The sequence below is a fragment of the Prunus persica genome, chromosome G2, assembly GCF_000346465.2.
Source record: "Prunus persica cultivar Lovell chromosome G2, Prunus_persica_NCBIv2, whole genome shotgun sequence".
NCBI lineage: Eukaryota > Viridiplantae > Streptophyta > Magnoliopsida > Rosales > Rosaceae > Prunus > Prunus persica.
The window spans coordinates 20842524-20863119 of record NC_034010.1 but is presented as its reverse complement, the minus strand read 5'-3'; the positions used below and the strand labels follow the sequence as shown (position 1 = coordinate 20863119).

The 20596-nt window shown below is 37.9% G+C and overlaps 4 protein-coding genes across 7 annotated transcripts; 1 reads left to right on the top strand and 3 right to left on the bottom strand.

Annotated features, from left to right (window-relative positions):
- LOC18786444 (probable LRR receptor-like serine/threonine-protein kinase At4g36180) lies at positions 448 to 3741 on the bottom strand. The gene is made up of 2 exons (XM_020557389.1): positions 918 to 3741; positions 448 to 763 (listed from the first exon to the last, which is right to left on the bottom strand). Exon 1 carries the CDS (start codon positions 3739 to 3741, stop codon positions 934 to 936), a length of 2808 nt encoding a protein of 935 aa, XP_020412978.1. The 3' UTR covers positions 448 to 763; positions 918 to 933.
- On the top strand, positions 6332 to 8122 carry LOC18785516. Its single transcript, XM_020557388.1, has 2 exons — positions 6332 to 6497; positions 6840 to 8122. Exons 1-2 carry the CDS (start codon positions 6332 to 6334, stop codon positions 8120 to 8122), a joined length of 1449 nt encoding a protein of 482 aa, XP_020412977.1.
- On the bottom strand, positions 8765 to 12316 carry LOC18784932 (protein CELLULOSE SYNTHASE INTERACTIVE 1). 3 transcript variants are annotated; one of them, XM_020557753.1, is made up of 3 exons: positions 11780 to 12316; positions 11481 to 11594; positions 8765 to 10688 (listed from the first exon to the last, which is right to left on the bottom strand). In XM_020557753.1, exon 3 carries the CDS (start codon positions 10639 to 10641, stop codon positions 8959 to 8961), a length of 1683 nt encoding a protein of 560 aa, XP_020413342.1. In that variant the 5' UTR covers positions 10642 to 10688; positions 11481 to 11594; positions 11780 to 12316; the 3' UTR covers positions 8765 to 8958. The 3 variants fall into 3 exon arrangements, with proteins under 3 accessions (XP_020413342.1, XP_007218963.1, XP_020413343.1); XM_007218901.2 differs by lacking the exons at positions 11481 to 11594; positions 11780 to 12316 and adding an exon at positions 10946 to 11086; XM_020557754.1 differs by lacking the exons at positions 11481 to 11594; positions 11780 to 12316 and adding an exon at positions 10975 to 10994.
- LOC18786392 (serine/arginine-rich splicing factor RS41) lies at positions 15521 to 20024 on the bottom strand. Of its 2 annotated transcripts, none has more exons than XM_007218274.2 (6): positions 19858 to 20024; positions 19369 to 19501; positions 17819 to 17931; positions 17162 to 17397; positions 16191 to 16679; positions 15521 to 15916 (listed from the first exon to the last, which is right to left on the bottom strand). In XM_007218274.2, exons 2-6 carry the CDS (start codon positions 19472 to 19474, stop codon positions 15880 to 15882), a joined length of 981 nt encoding a protein of 326 aa, XP_007218336.1. In that variant the 5' UTR covers positions 19475 to 19501; positions 19858 to 20024; the 3' UTR covers positions 15521 to 15879. The 2 variants fall into 2 exon arrangements, with proteins under 2 accessions (XP_007218336.1, XP_020413407.1); XM_020557818.1 differs by lacking the exon at positions 19858 to 20024 and adding an exon at positions 18155 to 18396 and having other exon boundaries at positions 19369 to 19481.

Here is a 20596-nt window from a genome sequence, read left to right as displayed (position 1 = left end):
CATTAAAAAAATTTATTTAATTATTTTTTCATCCACATGTCACAATGTGATTGGATATATGGGCTCCACTTGTCTTCCACATCAGACACTTAATAGAATTTTTAACGGAGGGACCATTTGTGATAAAAAGTCCTAACGTTAAGGACTATTAGTGTCACAAAAAAACCTCAAAGACCATTCGTGATAAAATCTTAAACGTTAAGGACCATTTGTGATAAAAAGTCTTATAACTATATTACTGTGCTTGATTTGGGCAATCATTTTTGGAACAATTTGTTTATTAAACATAACAAAAATGGTTTCTTTGTTTTTGTTTTCTAAAACTATTTCTGATTAAGCTATTAGACGCATCCTCAAAATTTGAAAATACAAATTAGTTTTCTGCTTTTTTTTTAGTACAAGATATTTAAAAAAATGGATTTTCACTAGACTGAATCCCGTCAGCAATGGAGCAAATTCTTTACCAATAAGTTTCATATTAATAAGGCGAAGGTCGCTAACATGCCAAGTAATGCTTAGGGAGCTTCAGTTTTCTCTTCAAAACAAAGAGGGCACCCTTAAATAAATTAAGAGGCCATATATTACAAAAGAAAGAAAACGACAACATCCAAACAAAACAGGGAATAATTACGACAACACACCAAAGCAAACAGTTCCGGGCCAACCCATCCACTAATCTTCTTATTATGGAGGTGAGACACTCCCAACTGTCCATGGCGACTTTGCACCATTTGGCTAAAGGGAAGACATATCTCCGAAGATGCTGGATAAAAAGATAAAATGTAAATAAATAAATAAGGACCGGTTAGTTTGCATGAATATAACAATTTAGAAAAACCAAATTAATCATGCATGCATGTTGATTAATTCAATAAAGTAATAATAAACCATCAAAGAGAGAAGGAGAGATTACTTACCGTTGATATTTTGTAATTAAGCATCCCTCAAGTGCCGCTTCAATAAAGCTATCCTCACAAAAAGCCAATCATTTAAATTATTCAAGAACTTCAAGTATGCGTATCTCCATGACCTCGAAAATATCAAGGTGCTACAAACTCCCCAAAATCCAACAATAAATCCAAGCCCCATACTAATGTAGAACCCGAGTGTTATTAGCTCTTCCTTGTCCTCTTGGTTGATGAAGTCAGACTGCTCACTTGGACCTCTTTCCTCTTCATCAGCACACATCTTTTTAAGTGGAGGTCCACAGAGTTGAAGATTCCCAACATAAAAAGAGGGATCAAAGCCTTGGAGCTGAGTCCCGACTGGAATTTTGCCAGACAAGTTGTTATATGACAAGTCCAAGAAACCAAGACGATCTATCCCAGCAAGGCTTGTTGGAATTCTTCCGTATATATGGTTTCTTGACAAATCAAGAGAATCCAGTGATTGCAACTTTCCGATCTCTGGAGTTATTTGACCTGTTAATTGGTTTCTCGATAGGTTTAAAGAAACCAACCCAACAAGATGAGTGATTTCACTTGGAATCTCCCCTGTTAATTTATTGCTTGACAGATCAATTCTCTTCACAAGCCCCAAAGTACTTTTGTATGTCCGCATTCCTCCTTTCCACATGAAAGTTGCATCATCTTCATAATCATAAAAATATGAACCTTGATTAGTAGAAATGTTATACAAATGTGTGCTTTTTAGACTTGAATGTCCTTTCTGAGACAGAGCAGTCAAATTGTTGAGGCATGGAGGTATTCTTCCAGAGATGTTGTTCATAGAGAAATCCAAATTTTGAATTCGTATTAGATGGCATAATTGTGAGGGCAGGCTTCCATTCAAGTGATTAGAGGAAAGCATCAAGATAACCAAATTCTTTAAGCTAACCCCTAACCATTCAGGTATTGGTCCGGATAATTTATTATCCCCAACATCAACGACTTCTAACCTTGTGCAATTCGTCAACGACGAAGGCAATTGTCCCACAAATCTATTGCTTCTTAATTTGAGTGTTTCAATCCGAAATACAGAGCCTATTGTTGTAGGAATTTTCCCAGACAAAGCATTGTAACTCAAATCAAGCATGACTAGATTCTCCAAATGTGTCAAGCAATCTGGAACTTGTCCAGAAACATTGTTTCTTGAGAGGTCAAGAAAGCCTAAAGAAATAGCTGCACTTGAACACAAGAATGAAATTGACCCTGAAAGTTTATTATAAGAGAGATCTAGATATGAGGCTGTTGATAGAACTAAAGGGATTGGACCTTCCAACTTGTTCGAGCTCAAATCTAGTACAGGGAAATTTGAAAATTCCACTATCAAATTTGCAAATGTACCTCTAATTTGGTTGCTTGTGAGATTCATAAATGTCACATTACGACATAAACTCCAAAACCAACTTGGAAAGATGTCGGAAATTCCAGCATTAGAAATATCGAGGTATGAGAAATCCTTTTGAGTTTGAAGCCACTTTGGGAAATCCGGACCCATCTTGCAAGACCCCAAACGTATGTAGTTCAGTTGGAAAGGAGGAATCCAATCAGCATGGATGTCTAAAACTAGCGAGTTAGAAGATAAATCTAAATACTGTAATTTAGAGAGTTTTGAGAAATGAATTTCTGATATTACTCCGCTTAATTGATTGTTATTAAGATTCAAGATTTCCAAAGATGAAAGGTTTGTAAGATCGGGTAAAGACCCTACAAGATCATTCCCAGAGAGATACAACTCCTCCAATGAGTTTTGAGCACATGTAGAGAATAATATTTGAACAAACTTAGAAAGTTGTCCACTCAGATTATTCCTGGAGAGATACAATGATTGCAAACTACATAACCTGGCAAAAGAATGCGGGTCCACTCCTTCAAGTTGGTTATTAGTGAGATAAAGATGTGCCAGAGAGCCCATGTTTCCAAAAACATCAGGAATTGAACCAGCCAGAAAGTTAGAAGAGAGGGCAAGATGAACAAGGCTAGTATTATAGTTGGACAACCAGAGGAATATTGAAGAAGTACTATTCAAACGGTTGGAATGAAGATCAACGCTAGTAAGAGATTTAGAAGAGTTTATGTAAGAAAGAGTGGAAAGAATTGGAGAAGGAAGATCACATCCCTCTAGTGTCAAGTTTGTTAGTTCAGGAAGCTTATTAATGGCTGCCGGCCAATCGAAAACATTGTTGAGATTCGTGAAACTCAAGTCCAAATATCTTAACGACGAAAGAAGAGGAAGCCAGTTGAGATTTTCCACATTTGTAAAGCGATTACCGCTTAAGTCCAGATACACCAAGTTCGTAAGATTTCCGACCTGACTTGGAAACTTCCCTTGAAAATAAGTCCAAGAAAGATCAAGGTATCTTAAATTGGTTAGAGAATCAATGAAATATGGAAATTGGCTCCCAGTGAAATCAATCCAAGGAAGGGCCAAATGTTGTAAATGGTGCAACTCAATCAGTTTAGGACTAATCATCTTACCTCGAAACTTGAAATAGCCGCCTACAACTTCGTTTGAAAGATCAAGTTGAAGAACATGGCCAGTTTGGTTGCTACAAGAGACTCCCACCCATCTGCAACAATCTTGTTTTTGTGCTTCTGAACCCCATGAAGAGAGTAAATCATCGGACTTATCCACCAGGCCACGTTTGAATGCAAGGAGTGCTTGCCTTTCCCTCTCTATGCACCTTATGGTAACGTTAGTATCCCTCTGACTGTGGTCCACCTCTCCTCCTTGGGTGTACTGCAGCAAAAGCAGTGCAAATGCAAGAAAGAGTTTCAAGCATCTTCCGTGACCCTGCATGTTAATAGATTCAAATGCCAATGGAATATATGTCGAATAGGATAGGCACAACCAAAGCACTTGGACATGCAAACACTGCAAGTATATTGATATATGGTTGGCTCCGTTCTTCTCCATATATATAGAGAAACAAAAGGCAAGGTGTAAGCTAAAACAGAGCAACATGTTCATACAAGACAAAACCATAAGAAGGAGTCCGTCAAATGTGGGTCCACAACAATGATCTGCTTCATTTGGAATACAGAATATTGATTGGAGCAAATTCTTGAAAAATAAGTTTCAAATTATTAGATAGTAACTACTAGAATGCCGGCCAATTCTTAACAAATAAGTTTGCTATTTTTCTCTATTGACTTACATTTTTAATAACTCGAACTAACTTGCAGGTATTGACTCGGCTTTGTTTTATTGAGATGATCAGGATAGAGATGTGGGGGAATAATCCGACCGATCCCACTGCCGTCCTCAATTAACTTAACTCAGTAATTGAATGGATCTTAGAATTATTTATCTGGTAGTTGGCTACCATATTAATTTACTTAGTTTCGGCATAAAGATAGATTCCTAGCTATCTTATTCATGGTTTCTTATTGGTATTAATAATAAATGTGGTTGCCATTGGTTTGTGCTTAGTTAGGCTTTAGTTCGCACGTTTGTGTCTGATTATAATGTATACATGCATATAAAAATATTTTATTACTTTGATAAGAAAATGCTTAAGATATAGTTTGACAGGATTTGCATAAGGCTGAAAAACTATGAGAATGAGATGGTGGAGAACAAAAAAGAAAGAAATTTAATTGCTTTCTGCAAATGTTATGATTTAAAATACTCTGCGGAAATGTTTGGGGAACACTGCACATGCACATGCAAACACTGCATATGTAATTAGTTGAAAAGCACGGTGTAAGCTAAAACAGAGCAACATATTCAAATGTGAGTCCACAACCATAAGAAAGAATTTCGCGGCAACACAAAACAAACACCATTTACAAAATAGTGAGTGATACGAAGGAAGTGGAACCAATGGAAGAAAAATAATGGAGGGCTGGAACCCAACTTTCAGTCAATCAACATAGATCCAGATCCAGACTCAACCAACACATATAAATTATCTCAATCCCAATGATTCGATAATTTTTTTGTACTCGTCTGAGTTTGGGTCTACCGTCTACTGTATCCAGATTGATTGAAACTTGGTTTTCAGTCCATTTATTATTATTATTTTTGGGAAAATACTTGCTGTGAGAAATTACACTAGAAGGGATACATTCATTTATGGAGACAAGAAAGAGGGACTGAAGTTTTCAGAAAAAGGAAGAAGATTGTTCAGCTAGAATTTTGAATATGAATTTTTTATTATGTTCATTGTCTCAATCTTTCTCTTTACATATTGTGTACATTTATAATGTGTGTATATTTGTCCTATACAAGAAGCCTCCAGAATAAGTATATAGAAATGGAATATGCTATAGTCATCCATATCCTCTCAACGTTAGCATGGAGTGAGCTGGCTCTATAGTCTTCAAATGAGGTGTAGTGCACAACTGCCGGGTGTCTTGAGTAGTTTGCTCTTTTTTTTTTGGGCTGTTGGGTGTCTTGTGAATGTATTACTTTATCACTTGCCTCATTTCCTCGGAAGTAGGAACTCCTACCTTCCTACTAATCACAGTTTGACATGTGTGCTGAGATTCTTCTTTTTATGTTTTTGATAAATTATTTATGCATGTGTCAAACTGTGATTTGTAAAATACCTTCTTCCAGGTAAGAGCAAAGCAATGTGCTTTCTTTTTTGAACTTGTCAAACAAAATTCATTTTAGTTGAAATTACAGTGAGAAAATACCACATTATGGAACAATAATATTTTGATCTTACTAATATTTCCCCTGTACCATGGTTGACAAAAAAGTAAAATTGCAGAATTATGGTTAATCGAGAAGTTAATACAGTCTTGCAGGGCCATGTGATGGATGCATCAAAATAAAAATGCAGCTTTACAAATTAGCACATGCCATTAGCAAATTGAAAGATAGGTAATTCCGTTGCCCAATCTCACTAATGGGACCTTAAAATGACCCATACTGTTAAAATAGACTACAATTTGGTTGCAGCTGTTTTCAAGTTTTTTATTTTTATTTTTTGTCTTTTTTCTTGTTTCTATGTTACAAATTCAGTAATTATGAATTCATAATTGAGACTGTTGCTCTCACCAAAATCTCTGTCTGAGGTGTTGCTCTATGTGGTGGTAACTATGCTTCAAAGATCGACTAGAAATTTTGGTTTTAAAACGATTATCTTCCACTTACAAAAAGAATGAATTATATATTTGTCACATAAAAGTTGCATGCAAATTAAACGAGCACAGAGAATTAATTCCTCGACATCTTTTTTCTTTTCTTGCAAGCCTTCTCTTGATACTTGTCTTCTTTGATTTCAATCAATTAATTTTGATTGCAATCTACTCTTAATGGCCACCAAATCTCTCTTTGGCATGCAATCAATTTTATTTAATTATTTTTCTTTTTCTTGTGTGAAAATTTAACGCCAAACACAGAGAGGGTGTTGAATTTGAACCAAAGCAATTAAGAGATGAAGAAACCAGTGCCTTTGCAAGTATGTTCAACTTTCACCAGGCTTCTCAAAGTATTGGCTCCTCCTGCTCCTTCACTTCCAACTTCAATAGCTCGAAGATTAATGGCTTCCAACTCCAGCGCTGACATGGCCATGGCCAAGAACATCTCCTTCTCTTCCTACGGTGATCCCTGCCATGATTTGTATTTCCACGTGACGTCGCCAGACTGATGCAGCACCGATTGGCTTTTCCACGTGACACCACCAGAGCCAACCTATGAAGAAACCATGAAAAAGCTGCAGAAGAAGCAGGCCTCCATTAACTATCTGAAGTAACGGCTGCCTGTGGCGTGGTCCCACAATCCGCTAACCACCCTCAAACTCATCTTTAATCTCAATTCTGCCTCTGTTCAAACCGGAAAACATTATCCGGAGGCCTTCTACAGGGCCGCATTTTGGCTCCACCACAATCACCCCAAGACGCTATTATGCAATGTTCCCTCCTTTGCAAGCTCTGGCTCGTTAGCTCGTTTGTGGGACCTTGTCGAGATTCTCCACGGCCTTCTTCTACAACAAGGCCAAGACACTGCGGCGCAGAGGCTCCACCGTGACCCGGGCTATAAGTTATTACACGACCGCGTTATGGATCTCTTGGCGGAGCAGTTGAAGTCTGATATTGACAAATTGAAGCAACACAGGCTAAGGATGGAATCGGAATTGAAACCGCCATCCGAAGATGATGATAAAGAAGGTTGTACAACTCTTTTTGTTACCGGGGCTGCAGCCTGTTGCACTCCCAATAACAGCGAAGACGACCACACCAGACGCTCCGTTTTGCTGTTTGAAAGCCTTGGGAGTAGACTTTTCCCGCCAGAGTCGGATCAATCAGAAGAGTGGGAACTCCTTAGAAAGGAGTTTTTGGAGCCCTTGGACGAGCATCGTCGACGCATGTATTTCATTCGGAAGCCCTGTGTGGTTAAGAAGTATTTGGAGGAGGTGAAAGCAGGCGGCAGCAGCATCATAAAGCCGGATGCACTGCTTCCAAATGATATCATAAGATACGTAAAAGATAAGGATGTCGGCGAGGCAGCTGAGCTTCAGTGGAAGGCAATGGTGGAGGACATGTACCTAAAGCAAAAGCAGGGGAAGGAGGGTTCGGGCAAATTTAAAAACTGCTTGGCAGTTTGTAACATCACCGATTTCATGGGCGTGCCAATCATAGAATTGGCTGCGAGCTTGGGAATTTTGGTGTCTGAACTAACTGAAGAACCGGCATGGAAACAAAAGGTGATCAGTCTCAGTCCATTACCCGATGAGCGGCCGCTGCTGCATTCCTTACAAGTCAGTGATCTCAAGTCCAAGTACGAGTTCATGATGAGGACATGCATCAGCAAGCACAACCAGGGTGTTGATTTTCAGGTGGTGTGTGATTTGATTCTGGAAGTGGCTGTGAATGAGAACTTGAAGGCAGAGCAGATGATCAAGAAGGTGTTTGTGTTCACAGACCAGGTAAGATTTGGTGGCTGCAGCACATCCTGGAAGACTCTGTATGAGGAAATGCGGAGCAAATTTAGGGAGCAAGGGTATGGGGATGATGCGATGCCACACATTTTGCTTTGGCAGATTTACGACTTAGGGGGGTGGATGTCCCGTATAGAAGAACCTCACCCAGGGGTGACACTGTTGGCTGGCATCTCCGACACATTGATTAAGTCCTTCTTGGACAATGGTGGGGAAATTGGCCGACACCATCTCATGGAAGCAGCCATAGCTGACGAAGAGTATCAGAACCTCTGTGTGGTCGACTGAATTTAAACTGAGATGAAGATGAAGATCAGTGCATTAGATATTTGGAGGGATTGATGAATCCATCAGATGATTCATCATCTCGTATGTAGAATCTTAATTAAATTAGTTTAGTAACCTTTAATTTCATTTGCTTTGATTCATCATCTCTAATATTCCTCTAATTCAAATTCAACACTCTCTCTTGATTTTTGGGGTTCCAATGAAATGAATACCCTTTGTTTCTCTCTCTGTTTCTTTTTGTTTCTCTGTTTCTTTTCTTTTCTTCTTCTCTTTTGTTAGAGAGGGAGGAGGGGGGAAGGGAGGGAGGGAGGGCGGTTTGTGGAAAACAAGGGTGGGTTATTGACGTAATTATAGATTCGCTGCCTGCTTGCTTGGGCAACAAGGGTTTTTCTTTTTTCCTTCCTACTTTGCAGTCGAATTGTTTTTCTTTCTTTATACCACAAATTCAATATTCTTTTATCACCTTTTCAACTTATTGTTGATCTGCACGGATTTGATCTTATGATTCACCAGATCATAATTAGTTAGCTGTTGGGTTGTTTGGAGTTAATTAATTTCAAGAACTGGAGGAGATGGGGAAGCCTTTGATTTAAGGGATAAGATGTTATGGCATCCTAGAAACATTTACAAATTAATGGCAGAAAGCTCCAAATTTGAAGAACATAATAGACTTACTTTAAATAATAGAACATAGACAACATAACATATATTACCAGGCTTGCGCATTCCAGTTCAATACGATAAACTACGTTTCATATAGACCATGAAACAACTACATATGCAGAAAGAGATCTTTTAAAAAGGGCTTACAAGAGGTACATTTGCATTTCTTCCCTCTATTTTCTTGTGAAGAAATTTCTCAGCTTCCCTCTCTCCAATCTCTCAAGTAGCTTCTTGGCTCCGGGAATGTCCATCTCTGTGAGCTTCTTGAGGTACCCTATTGCTCCATATGAGACCATCAGCTTCTTACATTTCTTGCTTGAGCAGAGCAATCCAAGGCAACAAACTGCGTACTTTTTCGCCGTGTTTTGTGGACTGGGATCAAGCAGTTGGACCAGATTTGGCACACATTTGTCATCCCTTTTCACTTCTCTGCAATTGTGTGAAAGGGTCATCAAACTTGAAATTGCCTGTGCAGCAACCTCTCTGGCACTGTTTGATTTAGCTTCAAGCATCTTCACAAGGAGAGGAATGCACCCGGCTTCACCGATCAGTTTTTTCATCTCTGTTGAGCTGCAAACCCGGCAAATTGCGGATGCAGCAGCCTGCTGTGCACCTAGTGAACCGGATTTAAGCACATGAACCACACATGGGAGGAAACCAAGAGAAACCAAAACCTCCATAGAAACTGAGCCAACCAAATTCCTCAATGCCCCGACTGCAGATTCTTGTGGCAATGGACCAGCAAGATAAGCCAACAGGCTCCGAATTCCACCTTCTGATATTACAGACCTCCTTAGATTGTCATTGCTTGCAGTGAGATTCTGCAAGCACTCTGCTGCATATTCTTTGGAACCCAACAAAATTCCACAATCAAGGAGATTAATCATAACTTTTACAATCCCTTCCTCAGCTAGAGTTTGCCGAACTTCTGGGACAGCTGATATGTTCTTCAAAGTGCTAGCAGAAGCAGCCTGAGAAACAGAATCACCAGTCTGACATATCTCAATCAGTGGCCTAACCCCACCATGCCCAACAATTGCACGGGCTGCTTCTTCGGACATTGACAATCTTTGAAGTGAAATTGTAGCCTTCTCTTTACCCACTGCACTGCCAGACTCAACAAGCCTTATTAGAGGTGGCAAAACCCCTTCAGAAACAAGCCAATTTTCGCAACTTCCAGATTCAGCAAGCGAGCAGATTACAGTTACAGTCTTCTCACGGATACGAGGAGATGTTGCAGTGAGCAATTGGACTAAAGCAGCAATATTGCTACGACCCATAACTGACAATACATTCTTTTCATCCTCTTTCATGCCCTCAACAAGACTGTCAAGAGCTTTATGTTTTGCCTCCAAGTGCCCAATCTGAAGACGTGCAAGCAGTTCCCTTATGTTACCATGAGCAGCAGTCTCAGGTTCAGTTGAAGAACCAGCCATAGCTAAAGGCAACGTAGCCTCACCAAGCACCCCGGTCTTGATCAAAAGCCCACAATCTCGCAAATTCAAATCCAATTTCCCAGACAACGCATCAAGATTACTCTGCATCCGAAGTTTTCCTTCATGTTTCTCCCCTACACAAAACTCAGCCAATTCAATAGCCTCCTTCAGTGTCTTAGATACTGACTGCAATTGCTCCTTACAAAGAGCATTCTTGGAAAAGCATGGATGGCTAGACAGGTCAGATAAACGTGACGGGATCTGCTCCAACTTTGAAATGATCATCTTCCACCGACCTGGAAATCCCTTAACCTCTCTTGCCTTATTCAGTGCCAATGGAACAAGCTCCCGTGCATGTGATGACCATTCTTCAGCTGACCGGGTACCGGTCAAAACCTCATGGCCACCATTCTCCACCATGATTTCAATATGGGTATTGATCAAATTGGCGACCAGAGCTCAACCACCTGAAATTTGAAGAAAACAAAGCCTTGTAAGGATTGAACGGATAAGAAAATGCAAAGTAAAGATATGTGCATATAAAACTAAAAAGGCAGTGGAGCAGTTGCAATCATAAAAGCATAAATTATGTATCAGGGCTGCAATTAAATAATATCAGCTATAATAAAACAATTGGGCCAACATCAAGAGCTTCGAGAATCTTGTATGATCACAGCAAGCTTGCTTCGCTGAAAACCATACCCGACCAACCATATGGAAATACCTAAAAGATGCCCAAGGAGTCCATCTTACTGTTGGTAAGTGATCATTAAATCCCCAAACGAAAATTGGAATCCTAAAAAAATAAGATTTATAATGATCATTGAACTTTATAATATGAAATTGTTGATGACAATAAATGAAGTTGCTTTTAAAGGCTAAGCAGTGCCGTCCAATTAAGAAGCCGTAGTTGGCACATGTTTCTTTTGTTACAAATTTACTTTTTCAACCATGACCATGGTGACTGTGATATCATATTAGTTTACTGGATTTCACTAACTTGATTTTTATCGACATCCAAGGGTCAAGATTTCTTGGAAAGAGACTGGGAAAGTTGGGATTCTTAGCTTTGTTGCCATTTTTCCTCATAAATGAAGCTAGGTGGGTGGAGAGAGAGGAAGTTAGACTTTACTTCAAAGAGAAGATTCCAGTCTCTATCCCAAGTTGTATAACTAGAGTGTGTTTAACTTCAGCAAGATGGACCAAACCCCACAAATAATTTTCAAGGAAAATTCAAAGAAAAAATTCTGAAACAATACCTCAAGTTGATTTGACTTTTCTCAAAAATTCAAATGGTTCCACCATTGACAGCCACAAGCAATGAGACAATGCCCCCTTCTCTTTCTCTCTCTCGCTATCAGTCCCTTCTGTTCCTGCAAGCACAAAAGGGAAACAATGATACCCAGAACTGAAATTAATGGGATAAATATCTAGCTATGAAGTATCAGTGAAAACTGATTATCACAAAATCCAGAGAAAATGATAAAGAAATTAGCTTTTTTACATTCTGAAGTGGAGGGGTTAAAGAAAGCATGAAAAAACAAGCCCAAGAACCAACCTTTAAGACTCAGAAAGACAGAAACGTGTATACTTTTTTCTTTAAAAAGCAACCCACTATAGCTTGCCCTTCAAACCTCTCTGTTTTTTCTGTGACTAAGTGTCAGCAACCCAGATCAAATTGACCTTCAGACCCCTCCCTTTCTCTAAAACCCTCTTCCCCTCTCTTTACGAATTGCAGCCCAACTCAGCAATGCTTCCAAAATCAGCAATCAAAGAGCAGCTGGATCTTAATCTCTCTCTTTCTCACTCCGAAACTACCCAGAAACGATTTCTGTTTGCTATTTGAGAAACAGGACGAAACGATCGAAATCCATTAAAAAACAGACACAGACTCTGAAAAATAGAAACGAATCTTCAACACCTTGAGGATGCTCAATTTCAAATTGAACCCACTTCAAATTTTCGAGCTTTTTTTAACACAACCAGACAAGAGAAATATATAGACGTATAAAATCCCATTCACATTCAAATTTCTCTCTCTCTAAATGAAAATGACAAAATGTCTATGTCCCTCTCTCTCTAAATGGAAGAAAATAATTTAGAAAAGGAAGTATCTTTTCACTATGTATTGTGGAGAGAGAAATGTGTGCTCATGCTTCAGCCTTCAGGCAACAGGTTTTAAATGTCGAACATGATGCAGGATCGGACGGCTGTGACTACAAGTGGGACAGAAAATCCGACCGTTGCCTATAGTGTAAATTTTGAATGTTCTTTTAATTATTCGAATTGTTACGTTACCGATGTGATTACATGGAATTTTAGCCACGTGTGAGGTGGGGGCGGCTTGTGACTTTTCAAGATGGTCACTTCCGTGAGAGAGATAGTTCGTTGGGAAATGACATGTTAGTGAAGTTACCTATATAACCTTTGCTATGGTTCACAGAAGTTGAAGATCTTTTGAATGTGGCATCATCTCAACTTGTTTCAATTAAGATTACTTATATATCCGGGGGTTAAAAAATATAAACCCACAAGCTCAAGGCTTATTTACAAACATTATTACAAAACGAAATTTCTTTTAACGAGTGATAGTCTAAATTACTCTAATTTACAAGAAGGAAAATTAAACTTTGATGCAAATGAGTGGGTAAATTGACCTAACTAATATATTTCAAATTTATTCTATTTTCTAACTAAAGTGGTTGATATGACTATAATAAATTCATGCTTGCGTCTTTTAGGAATTCAATCACGAAAGTTTGGAATAAAGGAAAGAATGAATAGGTATGAGATGAATTGTTCTCTAATTAATCTAATTCTTGATTTTCATGTATTGAATTATGAATTTTAATCTTGGAACTAACTTGATATTTTATTTCTTTTGTGCTAGTAAACACATGAAAAGTCAATAATCAAAATAATTATAATGCCAAAAACATACTGGAAGTTAGGAATCAAAATGATTACAATGCCAAAAACATGCAACAAAAAATAAGAATAGACAAGACAAGGAGACTGGTTCAATCACTGAGGTATACACATAAATGGTTGTATTTTTACTATAAAAAGAAGCAAAAAAGACACCAGTTTTACATAATTCACCATAAGACAAGAAGATTAGTCCAAAGTCATTTAGGCTAACATTAAATTGTTTTGTTTGTATTATAAGAAGAAGAAAAATTACATGAGTTTTTACATGATTCACCATATATAAGTCTTCCAAATCCACTTCACGATGGTTTAAAGTTACTATTTAACAAATTCCAAATTCATTTAGGTGGAAGGATTTTAAAGGAAGAATTTAATTGACAATTAAGCTAGATTAATCTAGTAAACTATAAAACATATGATATACTCATGTATGGTGAATCATGATGGTTTGAGAATTAGGATATTTGTTTCTTTAATTTTATTTTATTTACCATAGTTATTTTTATATTCTAAACTTTGTTGTAAATAGTCTATGTATGTGTCTTTTAGTTCTTTTTGTTTTTTCTTTTTTCTTTTTCTTTTTTGGGTGTGGGGATTATATTTTCTTGGGGTTTTTTTTAGCAATGTCCCCTCAACTATATATAGACCATATTCTACTTTGCCCTCTCAACTTTCAATTTGGTTTTGAGCCTCCTTAATATTTCAATTTAGATTGTTCCTTTGTCAAATTCAAGAGTATTTCTGTCCATTCAAGTTAAGATTTGGTTTGCCCCACTTAAACCCTAATTGACTCGGCCCATTATGCCTTCAAATTGTATTTTTAATGGACATTAAAAATAAAATGAAAATGAGGTTTGAATGGTAGAATGGGTCGAGTCAATTAGGGTTTAAGTGGGTCAAACCAAATCCTAACTTGAATGGATAAAAAAGCCCTTGAGTTTGATGGAAGAATTAGCAAATTTGACGAAAGAGGGCACATTTGAAAGATTAAAGGAATTGTTCAAAAGGCAAAATGGAACAAGGTTTATAATCTAGGGGGCATCACTAAAATTTTCTCTATTTTCTTAATAATATTATAGGTACCAGCTCAAAAAATAATAAAATTATTTTTATTGACATTTCGGATGGACTGTCAAATGGACACTTAACAGATCAACTTCAAATTTACCTCCAGATCAACTTCAAATTTACCATTTTACATTTGACATTTGCCAAATGATGGCACCCAGTTGACTATGAGGGCTGATCATTGCCCAAAGGAAAAAAAAACAGTTCATGGTATTATTTCTCACCGACTTTTTCGGTTATGGCTGGGATTTTTGCTGAATTTGAGTTAAATTAATCAAGTAGTAAATTGCTTTTGCTAATAATAAAATAATCAACTAGTCGTTGGTTAAGGTGGTAAACTGTCCTTGTTCTTTTGTCGGCTTTCAATTTCAAAATGGCTGCAGGAAACAAAGCAAAGCACCTAGCTTTTGGGAATTCATAAATGGGGCCTACTGATTAGAGGAGGAGCCTAAATTGAAATTAGAGTTTGAGCGAGTGGATCTAGACAAACGCCTTGGGCTTTGGCCTTGCGTGGCAGGGGACGTGACGCTGTTGCCTGTCGGCTGTGTATCCTTCACACGTTCTCTTGTCCTTTTCGCGCTCCACTTTTCTCCACCATTTCCTCACTATAGGACTACAACTAGACTTCCCATATCAGCGTTTGCCGATGGCACTTCTAAATCTGCTTGCCTTTTATATGAGTTATGATAACAACAGTCGCCTGAGTCTAAGAGCTTGGCTAAGCTGTAAGGCGCTAAGCGAGGTTGGTTTAGCTGTAAGGCGCTAAGCGGTTGTTTGAGCTGTACACCGGTTAGTATTGTGTGAGTCACTTACATCAGCGACTGACCGCCATCCACTTTCAAGATGGATCTTTTTACTTTTGAGTTACACCTCCTGTTATAGACTCATGTCAATGCAGAACTCTAAGTAACATTGAGATGAGAGAGTAGTGGTCTGGTAGATGCTAATTTCAAATTATGTTGTATGTAAAAAAAGAGTAAAACGAGGCATAAACATTCGAATCCAACAGAGAATTTGAATAAAATACCAAACATACAAAACCCATGAGTGGTGGTTTCAGGCTGGACCTAGGTAGCTTAAAAAATGTCGCAAATTGCCTGTCATTTGATACCCCAAACCCTATGTATAAACAACTAGCAACTAGCAAGTTTATTAAATTATACCCGAAGATGGTACAAATTCAAACTTCAAAAAATTTAAACCCATCTAATTCCAGGATACAAAACCCAAAAATCACTCCCTGTGCAAAGTACCAAAAAAGACTGTTCTATCTCCTCCCAAACCTATAAAGTGAGCCTTCTTTCCAAGGAAAAAATAATATATTTTTAAACTGAGGTGCAACCTCCAACATTCATGCCAAACTAGGCTTACGAAATAACAATGATACAGATTTGACCTTACCCTCACTAGCTACCGTACAACTGAGAACTTCCAAGTTTAAATTTATAGAAAACAAACTAAAAAACAAATAGAAATCAAACAGAGTCTCATAAACCATGATTGGCTACTTAACAAACTTCCGAATTTATCACTTTGAAAGTTCAAACTCATCATATCTCTGAATACTAACAACAAAGGAATAAACAAACTTCAGTTGTCAACTACGAATGAAAGAGAAGACCAGCTAACCACTACAACGAGGCTCCATCCTGCTGGTTCTCAGGAACGGGATCTTTCCCGCGGTGGGGGTGAACGGCTGCATTATCAACAATAAAAAGGTTTCTCAAAATGGGGCTACCATATGTAATATATTCACATATAAATACAACATTGACAAATCAGAAGGAAATGCAAACAGAAATCAATCATGTTAAAAGAGATGAATACTATTGGTGCCCTCTAGCAATTAAACACATAGTTGAACGTGATTTTATTAATGCATTGCAACACTCCCCCACCTCACCACACCCCAAAAAAAAAAAAAAAAAAAAAAAAAAAAGTTCATAATTTCAGGATCTAAAAGCTCAAACCTGCGGTATCTATCATTAACTGGGCTTGCAGCTCTCTCATAACTGGGACTTCTTCTTGGTTCAGGTTTAGAACTTGGACGGGATCTATCATTGACTGGGCTTGCATCTCTCTCATAACTGGGACTTCTTCTTGGTTCACGTCTAGAACTTGGACGGGATCTATCATTGACTGGGCTAGCAGCCCTCTCATAACTGGGACTCCTCCTTGGTTCAGGTCTAGAACTAGGACGGGATCTATCATTGATTGGGCTTTCAGCTCTCTCATAATCAGGACTTCTTCTTGGATCAGATCTAGAACTTATACGGGAGCCATGGCCATAATCAGGGCTAGCCCTATCTCTGCGGTATGGACTTGGAGATCGCCCACGATCATTGCTTCTTCTTTCAGGAGACATGTCACGGCCCCTTCTATCAGGACTGTGTCCATTTCTTCTATCATCATCATCACGAACAGCATATTCCACGGAAATAACCCTGTCCATGAACTTGCTGTACCTCAAAAAGAAATTAATTAAAGTTAATATGAAGCAAGTTGCAAATTGTTGAGATGGATTCATACAGAATATCTTCGCTAAATAAAACCATTGAGAATATTATCTAAATGAAGTTGTCTCTTCTTTTAAAATGTTAATTCAAAAGGGTAAAACTTAAATCTCAAGAACAAATGTATAAGACTTTTTTTAACGACAATACCAAGAAGCTTTTTCATTTTCTTTGCAACCACCTATACCAGCTTCTTTTGGTAAAAATTTCTTGTAAATAATGTTTACACTAAGCTGCTGCAATGAAATGCCTACAAATGACATGGCTTTCACTCAATCAAAACTGAATTTCCTACAGAAGTTAGAGCCATTCTCCCTTTGAAGTCACTTCCAAACAATCATATGCTGATATGGTTGTCCAAAGGCAAAAACCTTGGAATTTGTTAATCAAGCAAACATCATTCTAGAAGTTATCGAGGAAAATAGAACCTTGAATTTGTTGCTTCCAATGCTTTGGTAGCATCTTCCTGTGATTCATATTGAATGAATGCAAAATTCCTTCTAATCCTTATGTTCACTATTTTTCCGTATGGATCAAAGTGCCTCTCCAGATCCCTTGTCCTGGTATGGATTGGATCAAAATTGATAACAAACAAGGTTTTCGAGGGCTTTGTGTTCGCTGAAGGTCTTCTTGAATCAACAGGTTTCCTAATCCCTCTTTCATGCTTCAATACAGAATAAAATGTGATTAAATGAGTGCAAATTCTGACAAAATAATCAAGTAAATCCTGTGACTTTGTTTATCCATTTGATCTTGTGTAATACCAACTTATATAAATGAGAGGAGTCGAGCATCATGAAGCAGATACAAACATATGTACCCTTTGCATGCATAAGTTCAGAAAATATAGCAAGGAGGTATAGGGAATATGGTTTTGACCAACGCACTCAAAATATTAAAATTATGTAAAGGAATAGATTAAGCTAAAATTTGCATGCCAGACAGAAAAGTCAGGATCTAGTATTATACTTGTATGTTTAGGATCGTGCTCTGTGCGATGCCAAAATGCTCAGCAACTATGCTATGAAAGTGACCATAAAGTGATAAATCATTTTGTTAGAACCCAATCATATCATCGATTTTACCTTGGTCCACTCAATACGAAGTCGGCGTCCCTTCCTACCAAATTCTGTCCTGTCAAGTCTCCGAATTGCATACTCAGCGTCTCGTTCATCATCCATATAGACAAAAGCAAATCCTATTTAACCAATATTGAATAAATCTTATTAAAACCAAAGTGGTAAGTAACCAAAGCACGTAAAACAAAGTCACCAAAACAATTTTATGCAAGTTTATTAGGCATACATGTTTTTTTTAGTATAAGAACAACATCACCTAGAATCTATGAGGAAATGTTGACTTCTCAAACACTAATAAAATTATGTGCATACAAAATCATCTGCTAGAGAGTAACACAAAACCTGCCAGTGGCTGCGATATCATCATGGAATCTATGTTGGAACATGTCGGAAATTGAACACGGAGCAAAATTCATGAGGAATGAAAAAGCAATGGTGTCTGAGGTAAAGTAGGATGGCAGGACTAGGGCAGATCAGTTTAATTCTTCTGGTAAAATACAATAAGTGAAGCCTGGGCACATGCTACAAAAGAAATGCAGATAAGCAGACCCATCCAAGAAGAGCATGGACATTCCAAGTAAACCCTGCGCCAAAGAAATTCTTGAGTATGCGGGTTTACACTGCAATAAAAAAGTAACCTGCTTCTCTGAAGGGAAAATAGTGTGTACACCCATCTAAATATTAAGTTAAGGAATAACATATTGACCCTTTTGAATAACAGCTAATTTTCTTAGTAAATATGCCCCCTGTTGAATTTACTCCAATCTAACAGCCCAGAGAAAGAGCTCATGTTTCTGAAAATGAAGGATATGTACTGTCCACTGCATTCCCACCCCTACAGTTCTCCTTAAAGACATCTCTCATAGATTTTCAATTTACAGGAGAAAGGGAATTTCTACATGTCAATATGTTGTGAAGAAAAGGAGAAAAAAGGCCGAGGAATACAACCAGACTTCATATTTCTGTACGTATTCGCTTATATACAAAAAGGGTCAATGAGCCAAATCTTGAAATGAACCTTTTTCAGGTTGTACACCATATTTTCCTTTCTAAAACATATCCAGGAACCCCACTATGTCTCAATACAGAAACTCTTTTTATTCACAAATAAGGTCGGAATAGATTTTCAGACGCAGCAGAAAATCCTTGTTAGCAGCTGACACATCTGCATGATGACAGAATTCCCCTGTTAAATTACTCCATTGCTGTTAAACCATATGTATTCTATTTATCTACCCGAATCTGTATCATCTCATAGAGATAAATATATGGTGCCCAAACCTCAATCTCCACTAATTCTTACCGACCATATCCCAGTAGGAAGATTCAGCCATGCCCCACTTCAGATTTCACCACAAAAAACAACAGCTTGAAAAAGCTTTAAGGCTTTTATCTTGGCCGCCAAATGCGTACCCAACAAATACAACAGAAAAATGGAAGTAAACCAAACAACCCAGTACTACAAGTATGCTACCAACAGCCAACATCGAGAACTAAAACAGACCATGATGAAAACACAGCAGAAAATAAGTTATTTAATCAGAAAACTTATTTACCAGACTTAACATCCACCCTCTCAACTTTCCCATATCTCCTGAAAAGCCGCTCAACATCCCCTTGCCTTGCATCAAAATCCAAGTTGCCGCAAAATATTGGCCTCATTTCTTCAAGCTTCAAAGTTTTCAAGCCCTTCCAGATGCAATAACAGGACAATTAGGTAAATACCGTGGGTCAGTGGCATTTATACAAACACTTAGTGAGCTCTCCAACTCTTAAGCAACACAAAAACACAAGCAAATGCACCACACCGAAAAAACACAACGGGAAATTTCAGAAAGGAATATATTTTTGACTTGATCAAGTAGGAGTATGATTATGAAGCTTAATTACACAAAAAAAGTTAGTACAAGAAGTCAAAGTGGGGATCATAATAGTGACATCCTAAAGCAAACGGGCACAATCAAGCAATAATAATAAGGGTTCAAAAATGGAAAAAAGCTAGATCTGCGGAACATATTAGACGAAAAAGATCCGAGCTTTCATACCTTAGAGTCTTTGGGAGAGAGAGCTCAGAGAAACCCTAGGAATAATTGGACGAACGGCTCTCGAATCGCTTTGGGGAGCTCCTGCACAATTCGGACAGTACGCGCAAACAGAGGCAAAGTCAGTCGAACGGCGACGTATGATATGAAGCCCTATTAGTTTTTAGCAAATTAGGCCGAAAGAAAAGAGTAATAATAAAACGGAACAATTATTAGAATATTCACTATTTGCTCACTACACTACACCCTAGGTCAAAATTTTCAAAATTCCCAGTTTACCCTTGTATGATTTAAAGTTGGTAGAGTTTTGTTTTTTGTTTTATTTTTTCCCTTTTTCCTTGTGATTTTTGACGTGAGTGGGTTAATCCCTACAATTCTCACTAAATCTTTCATTCTTGCGCGGGTTGAAAGGTGTTGACCGGATGTTACTAGTTAGTTGGAAAGAGATCTTCATTATTTCTGTAAATCACGATTTGTATTTATTTTTTTCAAAATATTTAGAATGGATGGTCGTTTCCCGTTGAATGGATGGCCCGGGGTTGTTGCAGTCTTGCAAAAGGGTGTGCATTGGATGTTACTAGTTGGAAGGAGATATTCATTCTTTTCGTAAGAAGAGCATTTTTGCGCACCGTTTTAACTTAAAGTGTATCTTCACTATCATTATCAACATTTGATATGTGTTTGCTAAGGAGACTAACTTGTGTATCAACTCTCTAATAGAGGTAGAGCCCATCAATATAAT

What these genes read in the sequence shown, in the direction of transcription:
- LOC18786444 (XM_020557389.1), bottom strand. Translation starts at nt 3,741, where the DNA reads ATGCAGGGTCACGGAAGATGCTTGAAACTCTTTCTTGCATTTGCACTG.
- LOC18785516 (XM_020557388.1), top strand. Translation starts at nt 6,332, where the DNA reads ATGAAGAAACCAGTGCCTTTGCAAGTATGTTCAACTTTCACCAGGCTT. An exon ending in CATCTCCTTCTCTTCCTACG is followed by an intron (nt 6,498 to 6,839) that starts GTGATCCCTGCC and finishes CTGGCTCGTTAG; the next exon opens with CTCGTTTGTGGGACCTTGTC.
- LOC18784932 (XM_020557753.1), bottom strand. Translation starts at nt 10,641, where the DNA reads ATGGTGGAGAATGGTGGCCATGAGGTTTTGACCGGTACCCGGTCAGCT.
- LOC18786392 (XM_007218274.2), bottom strand. Translation starts at nt 19,474, where the DNA reads ATGAGGCCAATATTTTGCGGCAACTTGGATTTTGATGCAAGGCAAGGG. An exon ending in GAGGGTGGATGTTAAGTCTG is followed by an intron (nt 17,932 to 19,368) that starts GTAAATAAGTTT and finishes TTGGTTAAATAG; the next exon opens with GATTTGCTTTTGTCTATATG. An exon ending in TTGGAAGCAACAAATTCAAG is followed by an intron (nt 16,680 to 17,161) that starts GTTCTATTTTCC and finishes TTTGAGGTACAG; the next exon opens with CAAGTTCATGGACAGGGTTA.